Source organism: Dryobates pubescens, chromosome 33 (genome assembly GCF_014839835.1).
Source record: "Dryobates pubescens isolate bDryPub1 chromosome 33, bDryPub1.pri, whole genome shotgun sequence".
NCBI lineage: Eukaryota > Metazoa > Chordata > Aves > Piciformes > Picidae > Dryobates > Dryobates pubescens.
The window spans coordinates 9,099,993-9,127,762 of record NC_071644.1 but is presented as its reverse complement, the minus strand read 5'-3'; the positions used below and the strand labels follow the sequence as shown (position 1 = coordinate 9,127,762).

The window sequence follows — 27,770 nt, the reverse complement described above, 5'->3', positions numbered from 1 at the left end:
GAGCGAGCTGGGATAGAGGCAGGAGCGGAGCGGGAGCAGGGAGCGGAGCGGGAGCAGGGAGCGGAGCGGGAGCTGGGAGTGGAGCGGGAGCGAGCTGGGATAGAGGCAGGAGCGGAGCGGGAGCTGGGAGTGGAGCGGGAGCTGGGAGTGGAGCGGGAGCGAGCTGGGATAGAGGCAGGAGCGGAGCGGGAGCAGGGAGCCAGCGCTCCCCGGCGCTGCGGGAGCGGTCTCCGGCCGCGGCGCGGGCGGTCGCCAGGCAACGGCGGCGCTGTGCAGCGCTTCCGGTTCCGGCGGCGGGGCGGGGCGCGGCGCGGGGCATGGCGCGCCGCGGGGCGGGGCGCGGGGCATGGCGCGCCGCGGGGCGGGGCGCCGCGGGGCCGCCGCCATGGGGCGGAAGAAGAAGACGCTGCACGACTACGCGGCCGAGTTCTCGGAGCTGGCGGTGAAGCGGCACCTGCTGGAGCGCGGCGCGGCCGGCGAGGCGGCGGTGGTGGAGACTCTGTACTGCACCTCCTGCCAGCTGCCCATGCGCGTCCGCCGCGACCGCATCCTCGAGCACCTCTCCTCCGGCCGCCACTACCGCAACCGCCGCCTGCTGCGGCAGCACGGCCTGCGCGCCCCGCTGCTGCTGTGAGTGCCCCCGGGGCCCCGCCGCGCCCTCGGCCCTGCGGCTGCCGCCCCTGGAGCTGCCTGGCCCCGCGGGGGTCTCTCCCCAACCCCTTCGCAGTCGCGCCCCGAGCCCTGCATGTCCGGAGCCTGGTGCCGGCTGCTGCCGGTGCCGGGCCGGGCTGGCGGCGGGGGTCTGCGTCTGACCCCAAACCCTCTCCTCTGGCGCTCAGCTCCGCAGGTCCGGAGGTCGATGCCAGCCTGCCGCTGCAGCTCGAGTCCCCCTCGCTGTTCCCCCAGCCCTCCTTCCCCCTCGCCGCCGGCAGCAGCAGCGGCGCCTACGGCCCGGACCCTTCGCCGCCCTCCTGCCGCAAGCCGCCGGTTCCGCCCCAGCCTCTCGGCGCCGCCGGCTCCCCCGCGGCCGTCCCCCGGCAGGACCCCGCGCCCTCCACCTCGGCCAGCCGCCCCCCGGCGCTCTCCACCTTCCACATGAGGACGGTCCCCGTTCCCTCGCAGCAGGCTGCCCTCCGGGGGGCCGCCCCCGAGGCCTCCCCCTGCCCGGCGCCGGCCCTGCGGCACTGCGGCGGCCTCGGCCTGGCCCTCTTCGGCGTGGGGCTCCTGCAGAAGGCCTCCTTGCAAAGCCTGCTGGAGGAGAGCGGCTGCTGCCTGCTGTACATCGTGGAGGAGCAGCTGGAGGAGGTGCAGAGTGCCTTCGACAGGCAGTTCCTGGCTGGCACCAGGCTGCTGCGGCTGCAGGACGCCGATGTGGCCCTCAACGACCAGAGGTACTGAGCACTGCCGGCCCCTGGGCCTGGGGCTGGGCTCATCGAGGAGCCACAGGGCGGTAGGGGTTGGAAGGGACCTCTGGAGGTAGCCCTGAGTCCATCCCCCCTGCCGTAGCAGGGTCACACAGGGACACATCCAGGTGGGTCTTGAAAGCCTCTGGAGAAGGAGGCTTCCCCCTCTGCTGTGCTGTGGCAGCCCCAGACCCTGCTTGGTTCCATGGAGAGGAGCAGAGTGAGACCGAGGGGCTGTTAGAGGCTGAGCCTCACGTGGTCAGCTCCCCTTGGGTGCTTCAGCAGCCCAGGAGACTCTGCACTTGACTCCCTGCAGCTGGAAGGAGCTCTTGAGCCTTGTTACTGCAGCAGGGACTCTGCCTCCACTGAGGACTCTGCCTTTTGCCTCCTGCAGAGTCTCTGGAGCCATCATTTGCTCACTCCCTGCAGAAGCCTCTGAGATTGTCATCGATGCCTTGCGAGCAGGTGAGAGGAGCAGCAGCACAGCAGCAGCTGAGGCAGACCCTGTGAGCCTGATGAGTGCCTGGGTCATAGAACCCCAGAGTGGCTCAGGTTGGAAGGGACCTCAGCTCACCTCCAACCTCCCCACCATGGCCAGGGACACCTCTCAGCTAGACTCAGCTACTCAAGGCCTCACCCAGCCTGGCCCTGAACACCCCCAGGGAGGAGGCAACCACAGCCTCCCTGTGCCAGAGTCTCAGCTCCCTCCTGCTGAAGAACTTCTTCCTCAGCTCCAGTCCTGCTCTGCCTCAGCTCCAAACCATTCCTCCTTGTCCTGTCCCCAGACACCCTCAGCAAAAGTCTCTCTGCAGCCTTCCTGCAGCATCCCTTCAGCTATTGTAGATCAGCTCTAAGGTCCCCCTGGAGCCTTCTCCAGGCTGAACTCCCCCAGTTCCCTCAGCCTGTGCTCACAGCAGAGCTGCTGCAGCCCTGGGCTCGTCCTTGTGGCCTCCTCTGGCAGGTGTCTTCCAGGCTGTGGGTAGTGAGGAACTGGTGGCACTGCTGCTTGTGGCCTACCAGCAGGGCACTGTGCTGGTGCCAGCGTGGCTTGTCCTCCAGCAGGGCCCACAGGGCAGTCCCCCCTCTCGGGGTCCCTCAGCAGAGGAGGAGCCCCAGCTGAGCTGGCTGGGAGGGGGCCAGGAGTGAGTGGGCCCAGGGCCTGCCCTCAGGCCTCTCCCTGCTCTCTTGTGCACAGGCAAAGGAGTGCTCTGTGAGAGGCTGCCCAGCGTGGACAGGCAGAGGGCAGAGGCTTGCTTTGCTGAGGCCGAGAGGTGTGGCAGACCCCTGGTGTGTGGCTTCTACAAGTAAGAGCAGCTCCCCCCTGACCTGCCCGGGGGAGGAGGGCAGCTGGGGCCTCCCTGCTGCTGCTCTCCTCCAGGGGCCTTAGTTTCACTGCTGCTTGGGAAGGTTGAGCTGGGAGTTAGCTCAGCTGAGGTTTGGGCCAGCACTCAGCTGAATCCCAGCCTGACTTCCTCCCTCCTCCTCCTCCTCCCCCCGCAGGCGCTTCGACCCGGCGCTGCAGTTCCTGCACAGGAAGGTGCGGGAGGGCCAGGCCCTGGGCAGGATCCACCGTGTCTGCTCCTCCAGCAGCATCTACCCAGCGGCCTCCCTCAGCTGCCTGAAGGCCTCAGGTACTGAGCAGCTGCCCCCTGAAAGCCTCCCGGAGGGCTGCAGCTGCCTCGCTCCACGCTCTGCCTCGCAGAGGCCCTCGGAGGCGGGGGGAGGGTCTCTGTGCAGGAGCATTTTCCTCCCCCAGCTGTGTTTGGGTTGCTTTTTGCTCTTTGCTTTTCCTGTCAGCTGCTTGGAAGGAGGTTGTTGTGGCAGCTGAGTGCAGGCCAGCAGCCTGCCTGGGCTGGGGGTGTGGGCACCTTAATGCCTGCTTCTGCTTCTCCCAGGTGGGATCTTCTACAACGCCGCCGTGCACGACATCGACATCACCAGTCTGCTGCTGGGAGAGGGGGCACCAGACAGGGTGTTCTCGCTGGGGCATGCCCTCTGTGAAGGTGAGGCTGCCCCTCTGGGTGGTTGGTTGTGCAGCTCTGGGCTTCAGCACTCAAAGTGGGAGGGAGATGAGTGTGGGAGCACAGGAGCCGTGGCAGCCTCCTGTCGCGGAGCAGCTGGAGCTGAAACTGAGCTGAGAGCAGGAGGCAGAAGCTGCAGGCAAGGAGTTCTGAACTCTCTCAGCCCCATGCTGATGAGAAGGTTGCTGCAGAGGCTTGGCTGAGCTCTGCTCTCTGAGGATTTGCTGTGTGCAGTCCTGGGTGCCAGAAATGAGGAGCAAGGCTCTGTGCTTGCAGAAGCAGCAGAGCTGCCCTGGTCGCTGCTCTGCCTGCTCTGATCTCCCTGGTGCTTCCCTGCTGGCCTCAGCACAGCTGGGGATTCCCTCTGGGCTGTGCCAGGCTGCTGGGCACACTCAGGCTGACTTCACCCAGCCAGGGGGCTGGGGGCTGCCCTTTTCCAAATGGGAATGCAGAGTTGTAGTTAGGGTAATGAAGGTAATTGCAGCTGCTGCTGCAGGGTGCAGAGTGCAAGGTTCCCATCGCTGGTGAAGCACTGCGATGCCACAGCCACGGTGCCCCAGGGAGGCTTTGCTGCCACCTGCCTGTTGTGGCTACCTGCTGGCAGGTGCCTGCTGCTGGCTGTAGCAGGCTGCAGAGGTGAAGGTGCCTGGGAGGAGTGGGGGAAGCCTGAGGGGAGAGCCAGGGGCTGGGGAGGTGGAGCTGAGGCCCCGGGGCTGTGGCTCTTGCTCTGCCAGAGCCGCCGTGGAGGCAGAGGGGCAGCGGTGCCTGGCAGGGAGCGCTGTGCAGGCAGGGATGTGGAGCTGCAGCAGCACAGAGCTGTGTGGGGCTGCAGAGCTTGCTGGCTGCTGTCCCTGCAGTCAGTGGCTGCCCTCCTGTCACCCAGAGGTGGCCCAGGTGAAGGATGCAGACACGGCGGTGGTCAGCATGCAGTTCCCCAGCGGAGCCATCGCCACGGTGGACGTCAGCCAGCACTGCACCAGGAGCTGTGAGCAGAGGCTGGAGGTCAGTCCCTGCCCCCCAGCCCAGCCTGGGCCCCCCACCAGCCAGCACAGCCCTAGCCCTGCCCCTGCACACAGCAGCCTGTGCCCTGTGCTCAGCAGCAGCAGCTTTGTGCTGTGTTCATCCAGAGCCTCCTCCTGCCTTTGTCACCCAGAGTTTGCCTCTCTCCACCCCCTGTGGCTGCCAGGGCCAGGGGCAGCTCTCCCAGGGCTGCAGCACCTCTGCATGGTTCATCTGCCCTCTTGGCAGGGCTAGGGCAGGAGTTAAGGTGGGTGAACTGGAAGGTCTTTAAGGTCCCTTCCAGCCCAAGCCATGCCATGAATAAAGGGGAAGAAAAGCCTAAACTCAGGCCAATTGGCGATGCCCAAGGCCGGCCTAAGGCCTCCCAGTACCTGCAGGGGGCTACAGGAAGGCTGGGGAAGGACTTCTGACAAGGGCTGGGAGTGACAGGAGCAGGGGCAATGGCTGTGAGCTGGGAGAGGGGAGGCTGAGGCTGGCTCCTCGTGAGGCTTCCCCTGGGCTGCACAGGGCAGGGCTGCTGCTGGCTCGGTGCTGAGGCGCAGAGCGAGGGGGCCTGAGGCTGCTGTCGTCTCCCCTGTGCCCTGCAGGTCCATGGGGCTCAGGGAGCCCTGCAGGTGGATAACTGGAACCCCCTGGGGATCAGGGAGCGAGGAACCTCCGTCCCCATCTGCGCCCAGGGCCAGGCTGAGCGCTTCAGGGATGCTCACAGGGAGCTCTTCCGACACTTCCTGCGGACCCTGACAGGTGGGGCCGGGCCCCCCGCTGCCCAGGGCTGCGCTGGGCGTGCTCCCGGGGGCCAGGGTGGGCTTCAGCCGGTGCTGCTCTGCTGTCCCCGCAGGCAAGGAGCCCCCCGTGGTCACCAAAGAGCAGCTCCTCTGCACCCTGCAGGTGGCTGCAGCTGCTGAGCAGTCCTGGAGGAGCGGAGCCGCCGTGGACCTGCGCGCCGGAGCCGGAGCCCCCTCTGCCGTCAAGACCGAGGCTGTGTGACAGCCCCCCGAGGGCAGGGGCAGGCTGAGCCGTGGCAGCCCCCCGAGGGCAGGGGCCGGCTGAGCCGTGGCAGCCCCCCGAGGGCAGGGGCAGGCTGTGTGACAGCCCCCCGAGGGCAGGGGCAGGCTGAGCCGTGGCAGCCCCCCCAGGGCAGGGGCAGGCTGAGCCGTGGCAGCCCCCCGAGGGCAGGGGCAGGCTGAGCCGGGGCAGCCCCCCGAGGGCAGGGGCAGGCTGAGCCGTGGCAGCCCCCCGAGGGCAGGGGCAGGCTGAGCCCTGCCCGCCCGGCCGCGTCTCCACTGTGACCCCGCAACGGCGCCGCTGCAGTCCTGCCCTGCTGCTGGGGTGCCCGGAGCCGGGAGGCAGCTCGGGACCAGAAGCACTCAGTGCTGAGCCGGAGCCCCCCAGGGAGGCCTGGGCAGCTCTGCTTGCCTGGCAGCTCTGCTTGCCTGGCAGAGGCTGCTGCTGCTCAGGCTGTGGGGGGATGGTGCAGGGCACCAGCAGCAGTGCAAGTGGAGGCCTTTGCTGGCACTTCAGTGAGTTGATGCTCCAGGAAGATGTGGGAGCAGCCTGGTCCCTGCCAGCTTCCCCTCAGGGCAGGCAGAGAGGCCTCAGTCCTGAGGCTGCCTCTGGCCTCCTCTCTGTTGTTTGCTGTTTTTACTGAGGGGTTTGAGTCTTTCTGAACAGAAATCAGGGTCTGACTTTCTTCAGGGTGGGAGAAGGCCATGCTCAAAGCAAGGGAGGAGAGGGCCACCCACCCTGGTGCTGGAGAGGCTCCACAGGGAGGCTGTGAGCTGGGGCTGTGCCTGGAGCTGCAGCACACTTGGGCAGCTCAGGAAGGAGCTCTGTGCTGCCAGAGGGCTTCCAGGTGGGGTTGAGGAGGGGCTGGTGACTGCTGGGGGGTGATTGGGTACCTGGACAGAGTGTGGCTGCATCACCCCCTGCAGCAGCTCTCCTCCCTTCAGTGCTGCTCACAGGGTGCAGGAACTGAGCTGAGGAGCACAGATCATGGAATCATGGAGTGGCCATGGGCAGGGACCCCTCCCACCAGCCCAGGCTGCTCAGGGCCTCATCCAGCCTGGCCTTGAGCACCTCCAGGGAGGAGGCAGCCACAGCCTCCCTGGGCAGCCTGTGCTGAGTGCAGGAAGGGATCTGGAAGGGGATTTTAAAGGTGATTTTTACAGCCCAGCAGATCTGGAATGAAGCTCTGGTGCCTTGCACTCCTCCCCCAGGGCCTTTGCCCCTTCCTGTCCTTGCCTGCAGCTCCTTGAGCAGTGGGTTGGTTCTGCTCTGATCCTCCTGCTGGGTTTCAGGACCTTTTGAAAGCTTTGTTTTTGTATTGTACCCAAAGCACCTCCAAGCCCTGGGTGGCAGCTGCCAAGCAGCACTTCCACAGCACCCTGGAGCCCAGTTCCTGCCTGTGGCATTTGTATGACTCCAGGAGAGCCAGCACTGGCCCTTGCAGCCAGGGCAGTTGTGCTCTCTGCTGTTCAGGGGCTGTGTTCAGGCTCCAGGAAGGTTGCTCTCAGGTTCATTCAGGTTTTGACTCATTTATTGAAAAACAAAGACTCTCACCTCTGCAGGAGGTGACCTTTGTCTCTCTGTAGGCAGTTCATTAACAGTGAGCAGGGTCCTGTTTGCTTTGGCTGGGGGTGGCGGTGGGACCCCTGTGGGGTTGGGATCTGACCCCTGTGGGCTGCAGCTTTGACCTCTGTGGGGTGGGGATCTGACCCCTGTGGGCTGCAGCTTTGACCTCTGTGGGGTGGGGATCTGACCCCTGTGCCCTTCAGCAGAGCTCTGGCCAGGGAAGGCAGCAGGGAGAGGCTGCCCTGGAGGACCCTTGCCCTGAGACAGAAGCAGGGCTTGGGCTGCCTGGAGCTGCAGTTCCCAGCTGTGCTTTTATTGTGTTGCCACAAAAAGCAGCAGAAAGCAGAGCTGTGGGAAGGCCTCAGAGCCAGCCCTGCAGCCCCCCAGCTGGCAGCCTGGCTGCAGCTCAGTCCTGCCAGGACAGGCCCTGGGAACACCACCAGGGCTTGTCTCAGAACCTGGGAAGCACCAAAGTGCTTGAGGGAGCCATGAGCCTGGGACCAGCTTCCCCTTTCAGCCTGGCCTCAGGAGGGTCCTGCTGGCTGCAGAGGGCCACCAGCAGCTCACCTTGGGTGGGAGAGCAGAGCAGAGCCCAGCTCTGGAGGGAGGGAGAGGAGCTGAAGGCTCAGAGCTGCTGCTGGATGCCAAGACAAAGGTGGTGGAGGGAGGGCTGTGGCTGCTGCTGGGGCAGGCAGAGCTCAGCCCCCTCTGAGTGGGGACAGCCTGGCCTGGGAGGAGGGGAAGGTGCAGCCCTGGGGCCAGCCCTGGCCCGTGAGGTGAGGCTGCAGCTCAGCCTGTGGAGGGCCCAGGGCTTTGTGAAGGGTCTCCTGGCTCCTCCAGCCTGGCCTTGATGTGATGTGTTGGAGATGTCCCTCCTGGAGACCTCCAGCACGGAGAGGAGGCAGGGAGGGGGTGCAGCAGTGGGAAGGGGCTGGGCAGCAGCGTTCCTGCAGGGATGTCCTCGGGCTGCCCAGAGCCTCCAGCAGCCCAAGGGTGAGGGCACAGATCCACAGCTCCCTGCCCTCCCACCCCCTCTGCTTCTGAGGATGGCTGTGGGCCTCAGCCCAGGCAGTGCAGGGAGGGGCAGAGGCAGCAGCCCTGCTTCTGTGCCTGCTTTCTGCTGGGCTGCTCACAGCGGGGCCCAGGGAGCAGCAGCAGCAGGGCAGAGCCCTCGCTGGGCACCGAGTCCCTCTTGCTCCAGAGTCGGAGCCGGTTCGCACCTCCCAGCTTCCTGCTCACTGCATCCCCTGCCGGAGCAGGGAGGCAGGGTCCAGACTCTGCCCCCCAGGAGCTCTGCCCCCGGCGGAGGGGAAAGGTGGAATTTCGGCCAGCTGAGGCTGGAGCCAGGATCTTCGGCACGGCCAGAGGCTGGGACACGCAGTGAGCTCCTCTGCCCCAGCAGCGGCGCCGACAGCTCATGGGAAAAGAAATCCTCTGCCCCCCGTGCAGGGGAGCTGGACACACAGACGGCAGGACTGACGGACAGCTTCTGCTCTGCAGGGGGCCGGGCTCTGTGGCAGTCCCCCGGAGCCCCCTGGCGTGGCTTTGCCTCAGTCCCTGGCAGGTAAAGGGAACAGGTCCGGGCCGAGTCCTCCTGGCAGTGCCTCAGCCCCGGGGCTTTGGAGGGCACGGAGCGGGGCAGCATCAGCCAGGGTTGGTCTCACCAGGCGCTCTTCACAGCACCTCCGTGGGCTGCGGGGACCCTCCAGCGCGAAGCACCAGGCGGAGCCTCCCCTGAGGCGGGTGGGCAGCAAACCCACCCTGCCCTCACCCCCTCGGCCGCCCCCCGGCCGCCGCAGTCTCCTCTCGGGGGAGGTGGTGTGGGGGTGGGCAGGCAGCTCCCGCGGGGCCCGGGGCCGGGCGTCAGCCGTGGCACGCAGTCCCCTCCGGACAGCGAAGTCCCCTCCGGACAGCGAAGTCCCCTCCGGACAGCGAAGTCCCCTCCGGACAGCGAAGTCCCCTCCGGACAGCGAAGTCCCCTCCGGACAGCGAAGTCCCCCGGCGGGGCGGGGAGCCGTGCGGAGCTCCCCGCGGGAGGCTCTGCTCCCGCCCTGGCTTCGGGCCGCGGCCAGCCGGGCGCCGCTCAGTTGATCTCCCCCTCCGGGAACTCCTCCTTGATGGACTGCTTGCGGGACTTGCAGTCGGGCAGGTCGAAGCCGAAGTCCGCCCAGTCGTCGTGCGCGGCGCGGGCGGGGTTGGGGATGGTGATGGTGTGGCGCACTCGGAAGTGCACAGCCTCCATCACCCTCTGCCGCTGCAGCTCCCCGGGGGCGCCCAGCCCCCCGCCGCCCCCCGCCGCGCCGCCGCCCGGGCGCAGCAGCGGCTGAGCGCCGTACTCGTGGCCCTGCTTCAGCTCCTGCAAGCCTCTCCAGATCACCATCCGGTACTGCTCCGGGATCTTCAGGGCGCCGAGGTCCTGCCGGAACGACGCGGAGAGGGTCGGTAGGTGGAGGGGAGGCTGCGGGGAGGCTGGGGGAGGGGGGATAGGGCAAGGGGCAACGGTTTGGAACTGGAGCAGGGGAGATGTAGGTTGGGCACCAGGAGCAGGTTGTGCACAGTGAGGGTGGGGAGGCACTGGCACAGGCTGCCCAGGGAGGTGCTTGAGGCTCCATCCCTGCAGGCATTCAAGATCAGACTGCATGTGGCCCTGGGCAGCCTGATCCAGCTGGAGCTGTCCCTGCTGAGTGAGGGGGCTTGGACAAGATGCCCTTTGAGGGTCCTTTCCAACCTGGACCTCCCCTGGGCCCCCAGGGCCGTGGGTGGCTTCTTGGAGCGTGGAAGATCCCTGGTGCTGGCTGTGGGGATGCTTTGGGCTGGGGGTTGAAGCCAGGTGAGGTCAATAACCTCAGGACTGGGGGGGGGTCTGCACCAGGAGGAGCACTGTGATGGGGGAGAGCTGCTGGAGATCCTGGCTGCTGGCAAACAGAGACTGGGGGAGCATTAACCGGGGGGGGGACAGCGAGGATGTGGTTAGTAATGACAGGGGGGGACACAGCTCAGCCACCTGGGGCCACACCAAACACTGCCAGCTGCCAGGTGGGCACGGGGTTATCTCAGCAGAGGGTCCAAAGCCAGGCTCAGGTCCTGCAACTGGCCCCAGCTACCAAGGGAAAATCCTCCTGGCTCCAGCAGCTGCCCCCCCCCCCCGAGCATGGTGACCCTGCCAGGTCCCTGAGAGCCACCAGACACTGCTGGGGACAAGGACAGGAGCTGTGTCCCAGCCCCACGCCAGCTCTGGCCCTGCAGGGCTTGCTGTGGCCCAGGTAACTGAGCTGAGGGGCTCAGGGCCACCAGTGACTGAGCTGCTGCTGCGTCTGCAGGACCAGAGGGCTGCAGGAGGGGAAGGCTGAAGCCTGGGACGTCTGTGCCGCGGCTGGGGCGGTGCAGAGCTCCCTCCCCTTGGCCTTTGCTGCTCGGGACAAGAGCTGCTGCAGGCAGGGGGCAGGAAGAGCTCTTCCCAAAGCATTTACCTCTATGGACAGGTTCTGCAGGTGGTAAATGTTCTGCAAGCCCTGGGAGGTGAAATAGTCGATGCAGTTGGGACAGCCCAGCCCTGTCAAAAAGCTGCAGAAAGAATTGGGATGAGATGGTGAGCAGGCAGAGCCGACCCCCGGGCGGGCAGAGCCGACCCCCGGCGGGCAGAGCCTGACCCCGGGCGGGCAGAGCCGGACCCCGAAAGTGCAGAGCCGACCCCGGGCGGGCAGAGCCGACCCCCGGCGGGCAGAGCCGGACCCCGAAAGTGCAGAGCCGACCCCCGGGCGGGCAGAGCCGACCCCCGGCGGGCAGAGCCGGACCCCGAAAGTGCAGAGCCGACCCCGGGCGGGCAGAGCCGACCCCGGGCGGGCAGAGCCGACCCCCGGCGGGCAGAGCCGGACCCCGAAAGTGCAGAGCCGACCCCCGGGCGGGCAGAGCCGGCCCCCGGGCGGGCAGAGCCGGCCCCCGGGCGGGCAGAGCCGACCCCCGGGCGGGCAGAGCCGACCCCCGGCGGGCAGAGCCGACCCCCGGCGGGCAGAGCCGGCCCCCGGGCGGGCAGAGCCGACCCCCGGCGGGCAGAGCCGGACCCCGGGCGGGCAGAGCCGGCCCCCGGGCGGGCAGAGCCGACCCCCGGCGGGCAGAGCCGGCCCCCGGGCGGGCAGAGCCGGCCCCCGGGCGGGCAGAGCCGGACCCCCGGCGGGCAGAGCCGACCCCCGGGCGGGCAGAGCCGGCCCCCGGGCGGGCAGAGCCGACCCCCGAGAGTGCAGAGCCGGCCCCCGGGCGGGCAGAGCCGACCCCGGGCGGGCAGAGCCGACCCCCGGCGGGCAGAGCCGGACCCCGAGAGTGCAGAGCCGACCCCCGGGCGGGCAGAGCTAACTCTCACCAGGCAGAGCTGTGCTCACACCGGTTCCAGCCACGTTCAGGTCACTGAGGAGCCTGGGGGCTGTGGTGAGCTCCTGGCCACGGCAGCACTGAGGGGCTGGGGGCAGGAGGGAGCTCTGGGGTGCTTGGCCTGTGGCTGGAGCCGTCCCAAGGGTGAGCCTTGGTGGCCACTGCTGTCGGGGTGCAGCACTCAGACCAGGTCCTTCTGCCTCCTCATCAGCAGCGGTCTCAGCCTGGGGACTCGCTCAGAGGGAGCTTGAGCTGCTGGGCAGGGGGCTGGGGACCTGTTGTGGCCTGGGTGGTGAGGCTGGGCTGTCCCAGGTGCTGCAGCCATGCACCTCTCCTGCTGCACCCTCCAGCCCCTCCCTGACCTCTCTGGGGGCTCGTGAAAGCCTGGGCAGTGGCCATGGAGCTGTGAATCCACCCCTGGTGGAAAGGAGCCACCTGGAGCCCCTTCCAGAAGGGGGTGAAGGGGAAGGGGGGAGGTCACAAAGCCACGTGCTGGGGGGGCATGCAGGGGCAGGCTCTGGCTGGGATGTGCTCAGTGTTTGCTGGATGGATTCAGCTGGCAGAGGCAGAGCAGGGCAGCTGGGGGTCCCGGGCAGGGGGCTCTGAGTGACCTCTCAGCTGGGACCAGTGGCCAGGCAGCTCTGCAGGTTAGAGTGAGGGACAGCAGCCAGAGAGGTCAGAGCAGCAGACAGACAGACAGACAGAGCATGGACACCTTCCCTACCTGAGGAGGCTGGGGTCAGGGTTGTAGGGTGGAGGGGGGGTGCAGTGTGACCCCGAGACCATGGCCTGGGACGAGTGGCCCCCATTCATCTCCCCGTTGGGCTGCAGGGGGTGGCTGTTCAGCATCCCAGCTCCTAGGAGTGCGACAGAGGGACCCATTGGGCACCACCCAGCTGTGCCCCCTGCCCACCCCTGGGCTGCTGGGCAGGAGGGGCCCCGAGCCTGGGCTGCTGCCCGCCCGCAGTGCCCGGCGGGGGCAGGACCTTACCCATGGGCCCCAGGCCGGGGGTGGAGCTGGAGCTGTGCTGTGCTGCCTGTCCCACCAGCTGGTTGACTGAGGGCAGCTTGTTGATCCCTCCAGCGTGAGCCTTGCCCATGGGTGACAGCACAGGGCCGTAGGAGGAAGGGGTCTGCAGCTGGCTCCTGCAGCAGGGGGCAGGGGGGCAGGCTGCAGCGGCCAGGGGGCAGCTTCCCTGCCCCATCCCGGTGCCCCCCCTGGCCCAGCAGGTTTCCTGCTGGTGAAGGGTCCAGAGCACAAGGGCTGTGAGGAGCAGCTGAGGGATCTGGGGTTCAGCCTGGGCAAAAGGAGGCTGTGGGGAGACCTCCTGGCTCTCCAGAGCTCCCTGCGAGGAGGCCGGAGCCGGCTCGGGGTTTGGCTCTTCTGCAGAGGAACCGAAGACAGGAGGAGAGGAAATGGCCTCAAGCTGCACAGGGGAGGTTTAGGTTGGCAATGAGGAACAATTTCTGCCCCCTGAAGGTTGTCCAGGGCTGCTCAGGGCAGTGTTGGAGTCCCCATCCCTGGAGGGGGTTTCAAAGCTGTGGAGATGTGGTGCTGAGGGCCGTGGGGTGGTGGTGCCCTGGGTGGTCTCATCCAGCCAAACCCATTTGAGCTGGGCCCTGCACCAGCGCAGGGCATGCTGCAGCAGAGCCCCTGTGCAGCCACAGTGACTGCAGAGGCTGTGCCCTGCCGTGAGCCAGCTGAGCAGCCCCAGCCTGGCGCTGCCCGGGGTCCCTGCAGCCAGGGCCGTGCCTGCCGCCGGCACTCACTGTCTCTGCAGGAGCTGCTGCTGCTGCTGCTGCCGGTAGGAGTCCACCAGCTGCTGCGGGACCAGCTCCACCAGCTCCAGGCTCTCCTTTATCTTCATCAGGATCTCGAAGTTCTCCCGGCCTCGCACCTGGGGGAGGGAACGAGCCCAGGGCCTCCCTTCGTGCCTGTGCCACCCTGCTGCCCGCCCTCCTCCCCACCCAGCCGCACAAGGGGCAGCATCGCTGCGGCCAGCGACTGCAGGACCCCCTGCAGCCTCCGAGCTGCTTATGCTCTGTTCTCCAGGTCTCTGCTCAGCCCCCGTGCCAGGAGGAGGTGATGCCCAAACATCCCATCCCCGAGGTGCTTCTCGCAGAGGGCACAGTGCCGCCGGTGTGCCAGGGCCGGTGCCAGCAGCTCGGCCACACTCACTGGCACGTAGTAGAGCTCCTCCTCGCCCTGCCGCCGCTTCTTCACCCCCGTGCCCAGCGCTGGCATGCCCTGGGGGCTCTGCTTGAAGGCTGCAAAGGACAGAGGGTGAGCCTTGGCATGGTGCCCTGGGGTGGGCAGGGCACAGCCAGGGGCACCTCGGCTCCATTTGACCTGCAGCTGTGCAGGCTGCAGGCTGCTCCCCAGGGGCCTGCCCTGGCTGCTGGCCCTCGGCTGGTGGCAGAGAACAAATCAGCTGGGGGCGAGGGGGTGAGGGCCCTGCCCAGCAGCTCTGTGCCCTGCCCAGCAGCTCTGTGCCCTGCCCAGCAGCTCTGTGCCCTGCCCAGCAGCTCTGTGCCCTGCAGGGGAAGGCTGCTCAGGAGGCTTCAGCTGTGCCTGGGCAGGGTCCCAGCGTGGTGCCTGGGCACGGGGCGGGGGCTGGGTGCAGGGGTCCGGGGGAAGGAGCCCCAGGGCCGTGGGCAGCGGTGGGGTGCAGGGGCTGGGGGTGCCCAGGGCCGCTCACCCCTCTTGCTGGCAGCTCCGCTCTTGGCTGCGCTCTCGCTCAGCGCCTGCTGCTCCCGGAAGTGATCCTCATCAGCCTTGCGGTCCCGGCCCGGGCAGGCGCAGATCCGGCCCTCGAACGACCTCCTGCCCAGCACCTGCCCGCTGCCGGCGGGGGAGAGACGGGCTGAGCCCCTCGGTGTGCTGCCAGCACGGCGCGGCCCAGCACCTGCTGCTGCGGCCCAGCACCTCCTGCTCTGGCCCTGCACCTGCTGCTGCGGCCCAGGAACCGGCCCAGCACCTCCTGCTCCAGCCCAGCACCCCCTGCTCCAGCCCAGCACCTCCTGCTCTGGCCCTGCACCCCCTGCTCCAGCCCAGGAACCAGCCCAGCACCTCCTGCTCCAGCCCAGGAACCAGCCCTGCACCTCCTGCTCCAGCCCAGCACCTCCTGCTCCAGCCCAGCACCTCCTGCTCCAGCCCAGCACCTCCTGCTCTGGCCCTGCACCCCCTGCTGCGGCCCAGGAACCAGCCCTGCACCCCCTGCTCCGGCCCAGAAACCAGCCCAGCACCCCCTGCTCCAGCCCAGCACCTCCTGCTCTGGCCCAGGAACCAGCCCAGCACCCCCTGCTCCGGCCCAGCACCCCCTGCTCCGGCCCAGCACCCCCTGCTCCGGCCCAGCACCTCCTGCTCCGGCCCAGGAACCAGCCCAGCACCTCCTGCTCCAGCCCAGCACCTCCTGCTCCGGCCCAGGAACCAGCCCAGCACCTCCTGCTCCAGCCCAGGAACCAGCCCTGCACCTCCTGCTCCAGCCCTGCACCCCCTGCTCCAGCCCAGCACCTCCTGCTCCAGCCCTGCACCTCCTGCTCTGGCCCAGGAACCAGCCCAGCACCCCCTGCTCCAGCCCTGCACCTCCTGCTCCAGCCCTGCACCTCCTGCTCCAGCCCAGCACCCCCTGCTCCAGCCCAGCACCTCCTGGCCCAGCCAGGTGCCCTCCATCCTCCGTGTGAGTGGAGCTCAGGGAGCAGGGGCTGCCACCTCCCCTTCCCCTGGCAGTGCTCCCTGCAGGGACCCTGCCTTCCCGAGGGACCCAGCAGCAGGAGGCTGCCAGTCCCTGCCCCCACAGGCACTCACTCTCTGGTCTCCAGGGTGATGATGATGAGGATGGGTCTCCTGTTCATGCCTCCCACGCAGCTGCTGTTGCACATGAAGTTGTAGAGGATGGTGGTGAACTCGGTCCCCACCTGCCCGGGAGGGAGAGCAGGCACTGAGCGGGGCCGGGGGGAGGGCACGGGCTGGCACTCCCTGGCATGGGGCTGGCACCCTGGCAGGACAAGCTGGGCAGCAGCAGGGATGGTTCCCGCTGGGAAGAGGGCACTCTGTGAGACCTAGGGGGGTCTGGGGTGCCCTGGGGCAGGCCTGGGGGGGTTCTCCCTCTGCACCCTGCTCCCCGGGAAGGGAATGCTCTGGGCTGCTCCCCGGGGCCAGGCCCTGCAGATGCTCCAGCGGCTGCCAGCGCTGCGGGGACGAGCAGGGGGTGGCCTTCAGTGTGCCCAGCGGGGCAGGATGCTCCCAGCAGGACCCCCTCAGGAGCCCAGCCGGGCGCAGGACCCCCCAGGAGCCCAGCCGGGCGCAGGGCCCGGCCGTGCCCGCCCCCAGGAGCCGCCGGGTACCTGCGGGGGCTCGTAGGGCACCATCACGCTCTGCCTGCCCGTCACGGGGTCGTCCACGTACTGGGAGAGGTTGTTGCCCTCCACCCTGATGAGGTGGCTGGCAGGGGCAGCCTGGCCTGCAAGGCAAGAGCCCGGCGTGAGCGCGGGGGGCAGCCCGGGGGGCAGCCGGGGCGGTGCCGGGGCGGTGCCAGGGGCGGTGCCAGGGGCGGGCGCTCACCGTCGTTGAAGTCTCGTCCCAGCTCGTGGTTGGGGCAGCGCTTGACCACCTCGGTGACGTGCTCGGCCTTCTTGTAGACCGGCATGGCCCGGACCAGCGTGCCCGGCGGGGGCGGGCCCGACACCTTGACCTGGATGGGGCAGGTCTTGGCGATCTGGCAGTAGAGCTTCTTCAGCAGCGGGGAGTACTGGGGGGGAAGGGAGGGAGATGCTGGAGCGGGCCGGCGGTGCCCCCTCCCTGGAGGTGCCCAAGGCCGGGCTGGGCTGGTGGGAGGGGTCCCTGCCCGCGGCAGGGGGCTTGGAACTGGCTGAGCTTTGAGGTCCCTTCCAACCCGACCTGCTCCGCGCACCCGCGAGCCGTCGCGGCCGACCCTTGGCCCGTGCCAGGAGGCACCCGCTGGGTGTGCCTGTGAACAGAAAGTGGTTCCTGGCCCCTGGCCACTGCTGGTGTGGGCACCACAGGGTGCTCCTGGCCACTCCTCCTGCAAGGACCATGGGTGGACAGCCCCCAGCCCGGAGGGAAGCTCCTGGGAGACGCTGAGAATGCAAGCAGCGGCATGCCATGCTGCCACGCCAGCTGGGCAGCCCTGCCAGGGCCAGGCTGAGCAGAAGTGGCCATGCTGGCAGCGGGCACGGGGCAGGAGGAGGCTGCCCACCTCCAGGAGAGGTGTGGGTGGCTGAGCCTGGCCCTCGCCTTCCCGTTCCAGCGTGTCCCAGCTCCCAGGTGTGGGCAGAGCAGCTCCCTGCCAGCCCAGCGGTGCCATGCTGTTATCCACCTCCCAAGGAATGTGTTTGCTCCCCAGGAGCCCACCCCTGCCGTGCAGAGCAGCCAGTCCCTGCATGGCAGGGCATGTTCCTGCTCCCAAGATCTTATCCTCCCCACAGCACCCTGCCCGATGCCAACCGAGCGCCAGCGGCTGCGCCCCAGGGGCTGCAGGCTTGTCCTGAGCCAGCCCAGCACGGGTGGGCAGAGGCCAGCCAGGCTCCCCCCACTCCGGGCAGCAGAGGCTGTGGGCAGGAGGTGTGGCGTGGAGCTGAAGCTGGCAGCAAGATCTGATCTGGAGGTACTTGGCCTTGCCCTGAGAGAGGAGGGCACTCAGGAACACCTCCCCGGGGTCCCCCCCTGGCCACACCTTGGCTCTGGCCAGGGCAGCTCCCCGGGTGCCATCCTGCATCTCCAGCGGGAGGCAGGGGCTCTGCCTGGCACCCAGCTGCTGCCTGCCCGGCAGAGGAGGCTCTGGTGTGGCCACGGCCCTGGTTTGGAAGACAGCCTGGCAAGAGAAGGGTTATTTGGAGGGGGGCAGGGGGCTCTTCCTTGCCAGGTGCTAAAGCCCTGACGACTCCTGTCAGAGGAGCCTTTCATGTCGACATTCCCGGGCAGCCCTCGACATGCCTGGGGAGGAGGGGAGCAGTGGCAGGGCCGGGGTGCTCGGTGGCAGGCTCCGGGGTGAGCTCTGCTCTGCTTCCCCCCCGTTAGGACATGGAGAAATCTCTGCCGAGCAGCAGAGCCCTTGCCCGGGGGGCGCAGCGGCTGCTGCACGCCGGCATGCCTGCCCCAGAGCCCCGGCGTGTCCCGGCAGCTCCAGCCCTGCCTTCAAAGGGCTGCCACAGCAGCGGAGCAGCCCCGGGAGCGCCCTCCCTGCTGCCAGCTCTGGCCCAGCAGGGGCAGGGCTGTGCCCCTTGTGCCCACGCTGCCCTCAGCCGTCCTGGGGCCACCTCTGCAGTCTGCTGGGGCCAGGCGCTGCTGTCCCACAGCCTGGTGCTGGCTGTGGGGTGAAGTAGAGTTGGGTGCTTGGGATGCCAGCAGCAGCAGCAGCAGCAGCAGCAGCAGCAGCAGCAGCAGCCTCAGCAGCCTCAGCAGCCTCAGCTGCGGTTTCAGCCAGCAGAAGTCACTTTTTTCCCCACTGAATCCTGGAATGGGTTGGGCTGGAAGGGACCTTCAAGATCATCCAGTGCCAACCCCTGCCATGGGCAGGGACACCTCCCACCAGCACAGCTTGCTCATCCAGCCTGGCCTTGAACACTCCAGGGAGGAGGCAGCCACAGCCTCCCTGGGCAACCTGTGCCAGTGCCTCCCTGCCCTCACTGGAGCGGGTTGCCCAGGGAGGTTGTGCAGGCAGTGGAGGCTCTGCGCCGGGCACAGCGCAGTGCCCCTCTAGTGCCAGGCTGAGCTGTGCCATTGCTGCTGTACCCGAGGAGATGTTCTGCACAAGATCCACCTGAGCTGATGCCCCACAACGACTGCTGGTGATCCACAGAGCCCCAGCTGGGAAGCAGCCCTGGGGCTGCCTCAGCTTCCCCCGGGACCTGCTGTGGCAGAGGTCACCGCAGCGCCCGGAGCCTCCGCCGGGAGGGTGAGAGGGTTTCCCTGGCGCAAGGAGTCGCCTGGATGTCGGCTGTGGAAGGCCCTGCAGCAGCGTCCAGCTCCCCCCCGGCCCTGGCTGGGCAGCAGAACCGCTAGGAGGATGTGTCCCAACAGATTGGGAGCTGATAAAGCCTTATTTATCTTCAGCTGTTGACACCGCGGCGTCCGGGCTTGCCTGCTCGGGCAGCGCCGCGGCCCAGGCCTCCTCTCCCTCTCGGAGGAAATCATTTGCTCAACAATTACTTTTTCCACAAATCCTTTCTCCCCCCCCTCCCCCTCCCATCCTCCCATCCAGCCTCCTCCTCTCCTGCATTCCACTCTCCTCATTAGCTCTCCTCCAGACGTGTCCGGGACTGCAGTCAGTGGATCCCCACACAGCCACCAGGGCTGGCGAGGCAGAGGCAGAGAAGGAAAAGCGCTGCCTCCGGCTGCTAATTCCCTTCTGCTCCCCGGCAAGCAGCTGCAGAGCTGCATCCTGGGGCAGGTTTGGGCAAGATCTGAGCGGAGAGGTGATAATAATGTGTCTGTCATCTGCCTCAGACGTGCAGCATCTTGCCGACCGCAAATACCGTTAACCGCCTCGGCCCAATCTGTTGGGACAGCTCCTGGCAGCGCGGCGCTCCCCGGCGCGGAGCAGGGCTGCAGCCTCGCTCTCTAATTTCTTTTTAATAATCTCCCTCTTTTCTTTTAATCAGCAGCCCCTGCAGCTCCTCGCTGGGCTGGCAGTCCCTCCCCCAGCCGCTCGGCCGCTCCTTTCCTCCCGAGCCAGGCTTGGGTTTGCCCAAGCCCCAGCCGAAAGCAGCCTCTGGGGCAGCGGAGGTGCTGAGCTGGGCAGCGGAGGTGCTGCCCTGGGGGTGGTTTGTGGTGCCCCAAAGCCTTCCCCCCCTGTGCCTGCAGCCCCTGCACCGTGGTGGTGATGCCTTGGGCTGCTGGCCAGCTGTGCCCAGGGTGGGAAGGTTCCCAAGGTGCCTTTGCCTACCCTGGATGGTTGTGATGTGCCACAGCCCTCCCCGCTGTGCCTGCAGCCCCTGCACGCTGGGGGTGCCTTGGGGGGGTGGCCAGCTGTGCCCAGGCTTCCCAGGGTGCTTGGCACAGTCCCAGTGCCCATCCCAGCCAGCAGCAGCTGCAGGCTCCATGAGCTCTGGGCCGTTGGTGATGTCTCGGGGCCAGGGCTGCTCCTGCAGCAGACACAGCACAGAGGTGAGTGTGCTGCAGCCTGCATTCCTCTGCCTTCATCACTGTGCCATTACTGCTAATTAAACCCCCTTGGTTCCCCCCCAGAGGAGTCCTCTCCCTTCCTTCCCCTAGCCCTGAACAGCTGCCAGCCAGGAGTGCAGCTGCTCGTAGCCAGGCTGGGCCAGACCACGCTGGCACATGCCAGGGCTCCTGTGCTCCGGGCACCCTGACTCCTCCTGTGTGGATGCTCAGGGCCCCTGACCAAGCCAGGGGGGAGCTCCCTCCCTTCACTCTTGCCTGGCTATGAAGCTGGGAGGGAAAGGAGGAAGAGGCTGAGCTGGGTCTTGGGCATCACTGCTGGGGATGGAATGCAGAAACCAGAGCAGCAGGGCCTGGATTTGGAGACCACCTCTCACCGCCTCCTGCTTTCCTACAGCCCCTGCCTGGGGTGGGCATGGGCAGGGGTTTGCCAAGGGCACAGTCAGCACCCTGCTGCTGGGCTCCCAGCGGGGCTCTCAGCCACACTGCTCCTGCTCCAGGGTGCAGTCTGTAAAAGCCTCCAGTCCCACTCCCAGAGGATGTGCCTGGGGCAGCCGAGGTGGGGGAATGCTGCTGGCTAACCCGAGGGTGCTGAAGCCACCTCCTGGGCTGGCTGCTGCGCCAGAGCGTGGGCAGCACTTCCCCCTGCAGCCTGGTTGTTGCCCGAGCCCCTCCAGGAGCTGCCTCGGTCCCCCCTTGCCCTTTGTGTCCCAGATGCCGAGGCAGGGAGCTGGCCGGAGCAGCCTCCCACCGCTGGGCTGTGCGCCTCCCCCGGCAGTCCCGCTGGGACAGCTCTGCCTGCCCGCGGGAGCAGCAGCTCCCGGGAAGTCGTTCCCTGACCCGTGCATTCCATGCACCCTGGAGATAGCGCAGCTGATAGTGGGATCGTGTTGGAACATCACACACCGAATTCCTTCCCTTTTCCCCCCTTAATTCCATTGTGTCTGGAGCTCCTGGAGCCTGCTCCACACCCTGCCAGAGCTGGAGGAAAGCCTCCAGTGGGCTCTGCGGCAGGCTCTGCTGAGGTTGCTTTCCTGCTCCTGGCACACCACGGTACCCAGCTCTGCCCAGCTCCTGGGGTGAACACAAAGGTGTCTGTGGCTCAGAGGCAGGGCTGTGCACGTCCCCTGCTCGTCCCCAGGCCGCTGCTGGGGGGCAGCTACCTCCCTGAAGCATGGGGAGGTGCCAGGGGGGGTTTGTAGAAGGGGCTCCTCTTTCAGAGATGCTCCTGAAGGTTTTCCCCTCCTCTTTGCAGCCACCTCTGCCCTAGCCAGCCTCAGACAGTGACCGGCGAGGCAGAGCCCACCTCGGCCACAGTTATTTCCACCCTCCTCACTCAGCATCAGACAAACCATTCCAGCTCCCCATGCTCCGAGGTCTCTGGAGCAACTGGGACCGGGTCAGTGTGGCAGTGTGCCACCGGCTGAGCCCAGTTTGCTGTGGGTCACTGCTGGATGGTGTCTGCCAGAGCAGGAGCATCTCACCTGGCTTTGAACCTCTCCATCCTTCCCATCTCAGGCTCTTTGCTCCCTGGAGCAGCAGGCATGACCCTCAGCAGGGTTAGCCCCCCCGCCCTCCCCTGCTTAGCTCAGAGGTTTTCCGTCTCCCCCCAGCTCAGGAGCTCCGTGTGAGCTCAGGCAGCTGCCCCTCGCCGGGGGCTGCAGCCCCCACCCCGCCTGCCGCCGGGCCCCGGGACGCCAAAGACCACATTAACGCTTCCGCTGGCTCCGGCACCTGCATTTGGGGAGGGGGGGGAGGGAAGAGGCAGTGATCTGCGGCAGACCCGACCTGAGAACAATCCTCATTATCCCCCCGTTACCAGCTGGCCGGCGCGGCCAGGGGCTGCGGTGAGAGCAGCGCCAGCAGCCCGCGGCTCCGGCGTGCTGGGGCAGCGCCGCGGAGCACGGAGCGCCGGCGGCTCCCGGCGCGCAGGCAGGCTGCTGGCGTGCCCTGTCTTGCAGCATCACAGCTCCTGGGCCTCCTCCAGCCCTGGCCGAGCAGCCTACCAGAGAGGGGGCTTCCAACCTACTGGGATAAAGCTCTTATTTGCAGCGCCTGGCTCTCTGCTGCCGAGATTCATGGATCCGTGGAACGGCTTGGAAGGGACCCTCAAGTGTCCAGTGCCATCCCCCTGCCGTGGGCAGGGACACCTCCCACCATCCCGGGCTGCTCAATGGCCTCATCCAGCCTGGCCTGGAACACCTCCAGGGAGGAGGCAGCCACAGCCTCTTCCAGATGCCCATGCAAAATGCAGAGGTTGGACCAGAGGATCCCTGGGGTCCCTTCCAAGCCAGCATGCAGTGAGCCTGTGGTGGCAGCCTGAGGGGCTTCCTGCAGCCCAGTGTGGGCACTTTGGTTCTGAGCTTGTGGCAAGGTGCTCAGAGCCCAGCCTGGAGTTGGAATCATGGACTCACAGAATTGTTTGGGCTGGAAAAGGCCTCTAAGGTCACCGAGTCCAACCACAACCCAACAGCACCATGGCCATCAAGCTGTGTCCCCAGGTGCCAGGGATGTCACCCACCCCTCTGCAGGGACAGCCTGGGTTCTGGTAAGATGAGCCCCCAGCCCTTGTCCCAGCTCTTCACCCCTTCTCCATTCACCCCTTTCCTGGGGGCAGAAATTCCTCCTTTTTGGGGTGATGATGCTCTGGTGGCACCAAGACCTCTGCCTGCTCCCCCTGCGTGGAGCCAGCCCTGCCTGCTTGCAGCACAGCTTCATCTCTCCAGGGATATGCAGCCTCCTCATTTGAATCCTTCAGGAGTTGGAGAATCCACCACATTCCTTGGGAAATTGTTCCTATGGGTTAATTATCCTCACCCTTCAAAAACTTCCACCTTGGTTCCAGTCTGAATTTGCCTGGCTTCAGCTTCCAAGCACTGGAGCTCATTAGGCTGTTTCTGTGAGATTAAAGAGCTGACTGCTATCAGAAACCATCTCCTGTACAAGCAAGCCACCCTCCCCCTGCTGCTGGAGACCTCTCATGCAGAACTTCCCTCTGCTATCACCCTAGAAGGCATCTGCTCACATCTTTCATCTTCTCTGGATCTCCCTCCCAGGCCTTTGCTGTTTTGCCACAGAGGCTTTGAGGTGTGGACAGGAGAGCAGTGAGCCTGGGGATCCCCTGCTGCCCTGGCCAGGGGATGGACTCCCTGCAGAGCAAGGCAGCCCTCCCTGCAGCCAGCAGCCAGGGGCTCCGTGGGAGCCTCCTTTGCTAAGCACAGGAGCAGGGACAACGCCGTGGGAGAAAGGATGACACTGTGGTGATCCTCCCAGGGGAGCAGCCCTGCAGTTCCAGCAGTCCACAGGGCTGCACTCTTCCACCAGGCAAGGCTTGTGCCTGCTCAGGGAGCGATGCCAGGTGGTTTGACAGGACAACTGGCACCGAACTGTTTGGTTTGGCATTGCCTGAGTGCCAGCTGTCAGCTCCTCCTTGGCCAGCTCTCCGTGATCCAGCCCCAGACTGCAGGATGCCTCTGGAGCTGCTGGTCCAGCAGAGCCTTACCCAAGGGCTGAGGGCTCCTGGCTGCCCCAAGTGCTGCCTGGCTCCACCAGGTCCCTGGTCAGTGCCTGCCATGGTCCTGGCCTCATCCATTTGCTGTGGTTAACCCTAAAGCACTGAGGAGCTGTGAGGCTTCCCAGCTGCAGGGGAAGCAGCAGATGCCTTCTGCTGCTGCTTCTTTCCAAGTGCTGAATCAAACCTTGCGGTGTCCTTCAGCACACCCAGGTGGTTAACTCAGGTGCCCTTGGCTGGACCACCTCTGAGCTGTCAGCTGTCACTGTCCCCAGCCCTGCTGAGCTCACCTTTAGCTTTCCTTCCCAAGCACCTGCACTTCATAGAGCTTCACAGAGTCAATAAGGTTGGAAGAGACCTCAGGGATCACCAAGTCCAACCTATCACCCAAAACCTCCTGACAACTAAACCATGGCACCAAGTGCCACATCCAATCCCCTCTTGAACAGCTCCAGGCTTTCCTGGCCTGCCTTGTTGGCTGCTTCATCCACATTCCCACATCCACATTCCCAGGCTGTGTGGGGATCAATGTCCACTGACTGACCCCCAGCTGGGGGTTGCTGAATCCTGTCCCCACTGAACCAGGGCAGACCCTCAGCTGTGACAGTGGCAATGCAGAGCAGGAGGGAGGCAGCAGCTCCATCTCCCAGCACAAAGCAAGCAGCTGCATGGCTGTGACAGCCACCAGCCAGGAGGAGATGGAGCCAGGCTGGCTGCCGCTGCAGCAGGACTGCTCCTCAGGTGGCAGTGCCACAGCCAGGCTGGCTGCCCCCAGCTCAGTGCTCTGCAGAGCTTGGTGCTTGGACTGACACATCCTCCACACTCCCCAAGCTGGAAGATGCTGCTGACCCTTCCCTGCTCTCCACAAGGCTCAGCTCCAGCACAGTGGAACCAGGGCTGGTGAGGATGCACAATCCCCCCAGCAGCATGGCTCAGAGCTCCACACACAGCCCTGCCAGGTGTCCAGGCTGGTTCCAGCAGTCTCCACTCTGGACCATTTCCCAGGAGCCTCCTTTGCAGCCTCAGCTCCCAGTCCTGGCTGGAGCATCCCCCACAGGTGCTGGCATGGCCCTGGGCAACTCTTGTGTCCAGCTGCTCCTCCAGGCCTAGGAGGGCTCCCACAGCACTGCCTGCTCAACCTTAACACCAAGGCATAGGCAACCCTGTCCCGGTCAGCACAGCTCCTGGTGGGACACAGCAGCTACAGGACCGTGAGGTGGTGCTGGGACAGTCTGGGCTGGTCCAAGCCCTGCAGCAGCTCTGCTCCTCAGTGAAGCTCTGATGATAGGACACAGGAGCTGCTCCACTGCCCCAGCCAGGGGTTTGGCTGCTGCTCTGCCCAGTCCATGTGCCCAGGAGGGAGACCTGGCCACAGCCTGTCCCATCCTGCCTGCTCCCACCACCGTTCTGCTGGGCCATGGTCCACAGCAAGTGGAGCTGCACCCACTGGCCACAGCCCAGGCTCTGCCTGCACCAAAGCATCCTTCGATGCTCTCTGTCACTCTCTGGGCAGAAACCATCACCTTCCAAACATCCAAGTCATTGTCACCCCTCTGCCTGCTCCATGCTGCTGTCAAACTCCAGTCCTGGAGGAAATCTCCTTGCTCCCTCCTCGTGTCGCTTGTCTGGTCCCAACCTTTCTGCTCTGCTAATGTTTCCCCCAGGAGGAAACCTGCCTGGCTCCAGCCTGCTGCTGAGCAGCTCCCAGGTGCTCCAGGGGGAACCCGCAGCAAAAATGCTCCAGCACCAAGCACAGCAGAGACAGTGCCACGCTCAGGCAGGAGCCGGGCTGTGAACCGAGGCCCTGCTGTCGCCTCTCTTGTCCCAGCCCCTCTGCTCTGCTGATGTTCCCCCGACCTGCCTGGCTCCGGCTGGGTGCTCCAGGAGGAGCCGCCGCAGAATGCTCCGAGAGCACCGCAAGCAGAGACGGTGCCGCGCTCCGGGAGCCAGGCTGCGAGCCGCGGACCTTTTGTCACCAAAGCCAAGGCAGCCCTCGCACGCCCTGCCCCGCTGCTGGCTCCCTGAGCTGCAGAGGACTCCTGTGCCGGGCTGCAGGCGCAGGGGCAGACCGCTGGGGACCGGAGCCGCATCTCCAGGCTGCTGCGGCCGGCGTGGTGCCGTGCAGCCACCCCCCCGAGCCCTGCAACCTCCTCTGTCACTCCGCTGTGAGTTCTACAGGTTCGGTCACCCTGCTGATGGAGCCGAGGTAGGATCCGGAGCTGAGGTAGGATCCTAAGTGACCGGCAAGGACTTATGGTGACGACGAGAAGAGCCCCAGCCGAGGTCTCTCAGCCACTGCCAGCGGTGGCTGGGAAGCTGCTGGGCAGCACCACGGCGCCAGGCACCTCCCCAGGACCTTTCTGCAGCCTCCTGATTTCTGGGGATGTTTATCCCCAGCTTAGGAATCGTTGTGAGAGAAGTTACATCCCAACCACCCTGCTCTAGCAGCAACCCCCTGAAAAGCAAGCACTGAGTTTTCCTCCTTTCCCCCTCCCCCTGCAGGTTTTGCTCTCCAGGACCACCTGGGAAAGTCCCCAGCGGGTCCCCATGCGGTGCCTCTGCATCCCACAGCACAGCACCGTCGAGGTGCTGCAGGCAGCCAGCCGAGCCCGGGCAGCAGCAGCAGCAAGCATCCCCGGAGGGAAGGCGAGAAGAAGGTGCAACTTACTGTCCAGGTGGCCGACTTGGCGGTGCTGGATTGCTGGAAGGTCACCTCGAAGTGGTGGGGCCCGGGGTAGTCGGTGTTGGAGGGGATGACAGGGGCCGGGGACATGGCGTCGAAGGTAGAGCTGGGCTGAGAGTAGGGCGAATGCGTGGGGACATTGGAGGTGTGCTCGGAGCTGTAGGGGCTGGTGGAGGCTGCTCTGCTGCCGATGCTCTGATCCATGCTGCTGTTCAGCAAATTGAACTGGGACTGGAGGAAGGGAAAAGGGGAGGAGGGAAAAAAGAAAACACCAGCCCGTTTAGAGACATGGGAACCTCAGCCACGCTTCTGCGGGGCTCCAGGTGTCCTGTTACAGCCTCCTTAAAGGGCCAGCATGCGGGAACGGCAGCCGGCAGAGCGGGTCTGGGGCTCTCGGGGTGCGGAGCAGGTCACCGCTTGCGCCCCGGGGTCGGCTCCCCGCGCTGGGAGCGGTCCCTGCGCTGCGCTCCGCAGCCGGCGCCCCGCTGCCGTCCCTGCGCTTCCAGCTCGCACAGCTCTTCCCCTGGGACCGGCAGGGATTTCCCAGGCTGTGCTCAGGTGTGGGACATGTCCTACTGCGGGGCAGGGAGCGACAGCCCCATTGCTGAGCCCAGGGCTCTGCCCTTCCACGGGAGGAGGGCTTGGGGAAGCTGCCCTGGCACAAAGCGCCAGCGTGAGGCGACCACAGCCCTCTGTCACCGCCTGACTGAACGTCCGAGCCTTCCTCCAGCCATCTCCAGTCACTCCCCCCCGCTCCTGGAAGTGTTTCCCCAGGGGGAGCCAGCTCTGAATGGTGGTTTGTGGAATTCTCTTCCCAGCCTGGCTGGTAGCTGTCAGCAGCCTGAGCCGGGGCAGAGCTAATTTGGGGGAAACCTCAAACCTCCAAAGCGTGAGGCTGGGGTGCAGCAGGCTGCAGGGTGGTCACAGGGCAAAGGGACCTCTGGGCACGGTGCTGGCTCTGGTCCCAGACATGGAGTCCAACCCAGGACCAAAGCCTGACTTTTCACACCACTTTTGCTCATTCTGAGCCATTCCTGCTGGGCACTTCCAGTGGGAGCTGGCAGCTCTTCCACCTGCAGGCACAGCCTGGGCAAAGTGACCTTCTCAGCAGCCTCAGGCTTAATCTTTCATCTCAAAACCAGACCAGCCCCCTCCATTCTTTTCCCACAGTCGAGAAAGAAACCAACACTAACCCCCCCGGGAGCCCACCCCTGGCTCTCCCCAGCCCTGGCTCTCCCCAGCCCTGGCTCTTCCCAGCCCTGGCTCTCCCCAGCCCTGGCTCTTCCTCCGAGGGAGAGGCTTGGGGTTCGCCCCAGGATCTGCCATCCCCGAGCTGCCCAAGGGTTGTTCTCTTGCCCTTTGCAAGCCAGCAGCAACCCTGCCAGTCCCAGAGGTGGATGCTGCCGGTGGCTTGGCCCTGGTGGCCACACAGTGCCCGTGTGGTGGTCACTCAGCACCCTGCTCGGTGCAGGATGGGGCCACCCCCCTGCCCAGCCCCAGCCTCCCCCACGCCTCAGCGGGGTCCTTCCCTCCGGCCACCAGCCCCAGCTGGGACCCCAGGGGGTGCTGGAAGGTGGCTGTGGGACAGGAGCAGGCTCAGCCATCTGCCTGCTGCTCGGGAGGGCTGCAAGGCTCACGGCTCAGGAATCAGAGACGTGTTTTGACTTGGGATCCCAACCTCACCCAAACGATCTCCAGTGCTTTAGAGGCAATCAGCCTTCTCCAGGGAAGTTCTCCTCTTGTCTGCATCTCTCACAAGGTCGTTGGAGCCTGTGACTAACTGGAGGAATGCTGGACAAGACCTGGCTTGCTTTCACACAGACAGCCCTTTTCTCCCTAAAATACGTGCACAAACCCCTCTATTTCTTCTCACTGCTCTATAAATAGCCCAGGTAAAGGCAACCCACCCCTGGCCAGGCCTTCCACGGTCCCAGGCTTCACCTGCAGGAGAAAGCTGCAGCCAGATGGGTGCATGGGAAGCCCTTTGGCCAGCTGGGGAACTGCTGGGGGGGGGCTGCAGGGTGCCAGTGGCACAGTCAGCCCTGGGAAGCCA

General features: G+C 66.1%; 2 protein-coding genes across 5 annotated transcripts; one reads left to right on the top strand and one right to left on the bottom strand.

The window, feature by feature from the left end:
* The first annotated feature begins 346 nt into the window (after positions 1-346).
* Positions 347-5,431, top strand: LOC128898824 (rhizopine catabolism protein MocA-like). Its single transcript, XM_054175699.1, has 9 exons — positions 347-630; positions 840-1,391; positions 1,798-1,868; positions 2,599-2,707; positions 2,904-3,034; positions 3,299-3,406; positions 4,308-4,426; positions 5,032-5,188; positions 5,283-5,431. Exons 1-9 carry the CDS (start codon positions 347-349, stop codon positions 5,429-5,431), a joined length of 1,680 nt encoding a protein of 559 aa, XP_054031674.1.
* A 3,667-nt stretch (positions 5,432-9,098) lies between these two features.
* On the bottom strand, positions 9,099-25,936 carry TP73 (tumor protein p73). Of its 4 annotated transcripts, none has more exons than XM_054175731.1 (11): positions 25,703-25,936; positions 15,945-16,131; positions 15,728-15,843; positions 15,189-15,298; positions 14,080-14,222; positions 13,560-13,648; positions 13,151-13,278; positions 12,372-12,526; positions 12,105-12,237; positions 10,486-10,579; positions 9,099-9,431 (listed from the first exon to the last, which is right to left on the bottom strand). In XM_054175731.1, exons 1-11 carry the CDS (start codon positions 25,919-25,921, stop codon positions 9,099-9,101), a joined length of 1,707 nt encoding a protein of 568 aa, XP_054031706.1. In that variant the 5' UTR covers positions 25,922-25,936. The 4 variants fall into 4 exon arrangements, with proteins under 4 accessions (XP_054031706.1, XP_054031707.1, XP_054031708.1 ...); XM_054175732.1 differs by having other exon boundaries at positions 12,372-12,523; XM_054175733.1 differs by lacking the exons at positions 12,105-12,237; positions 12,372-12,526.
* Between the last annotated feature and the right edge of the window lie 1,834 nt (positions 25,937-27,770).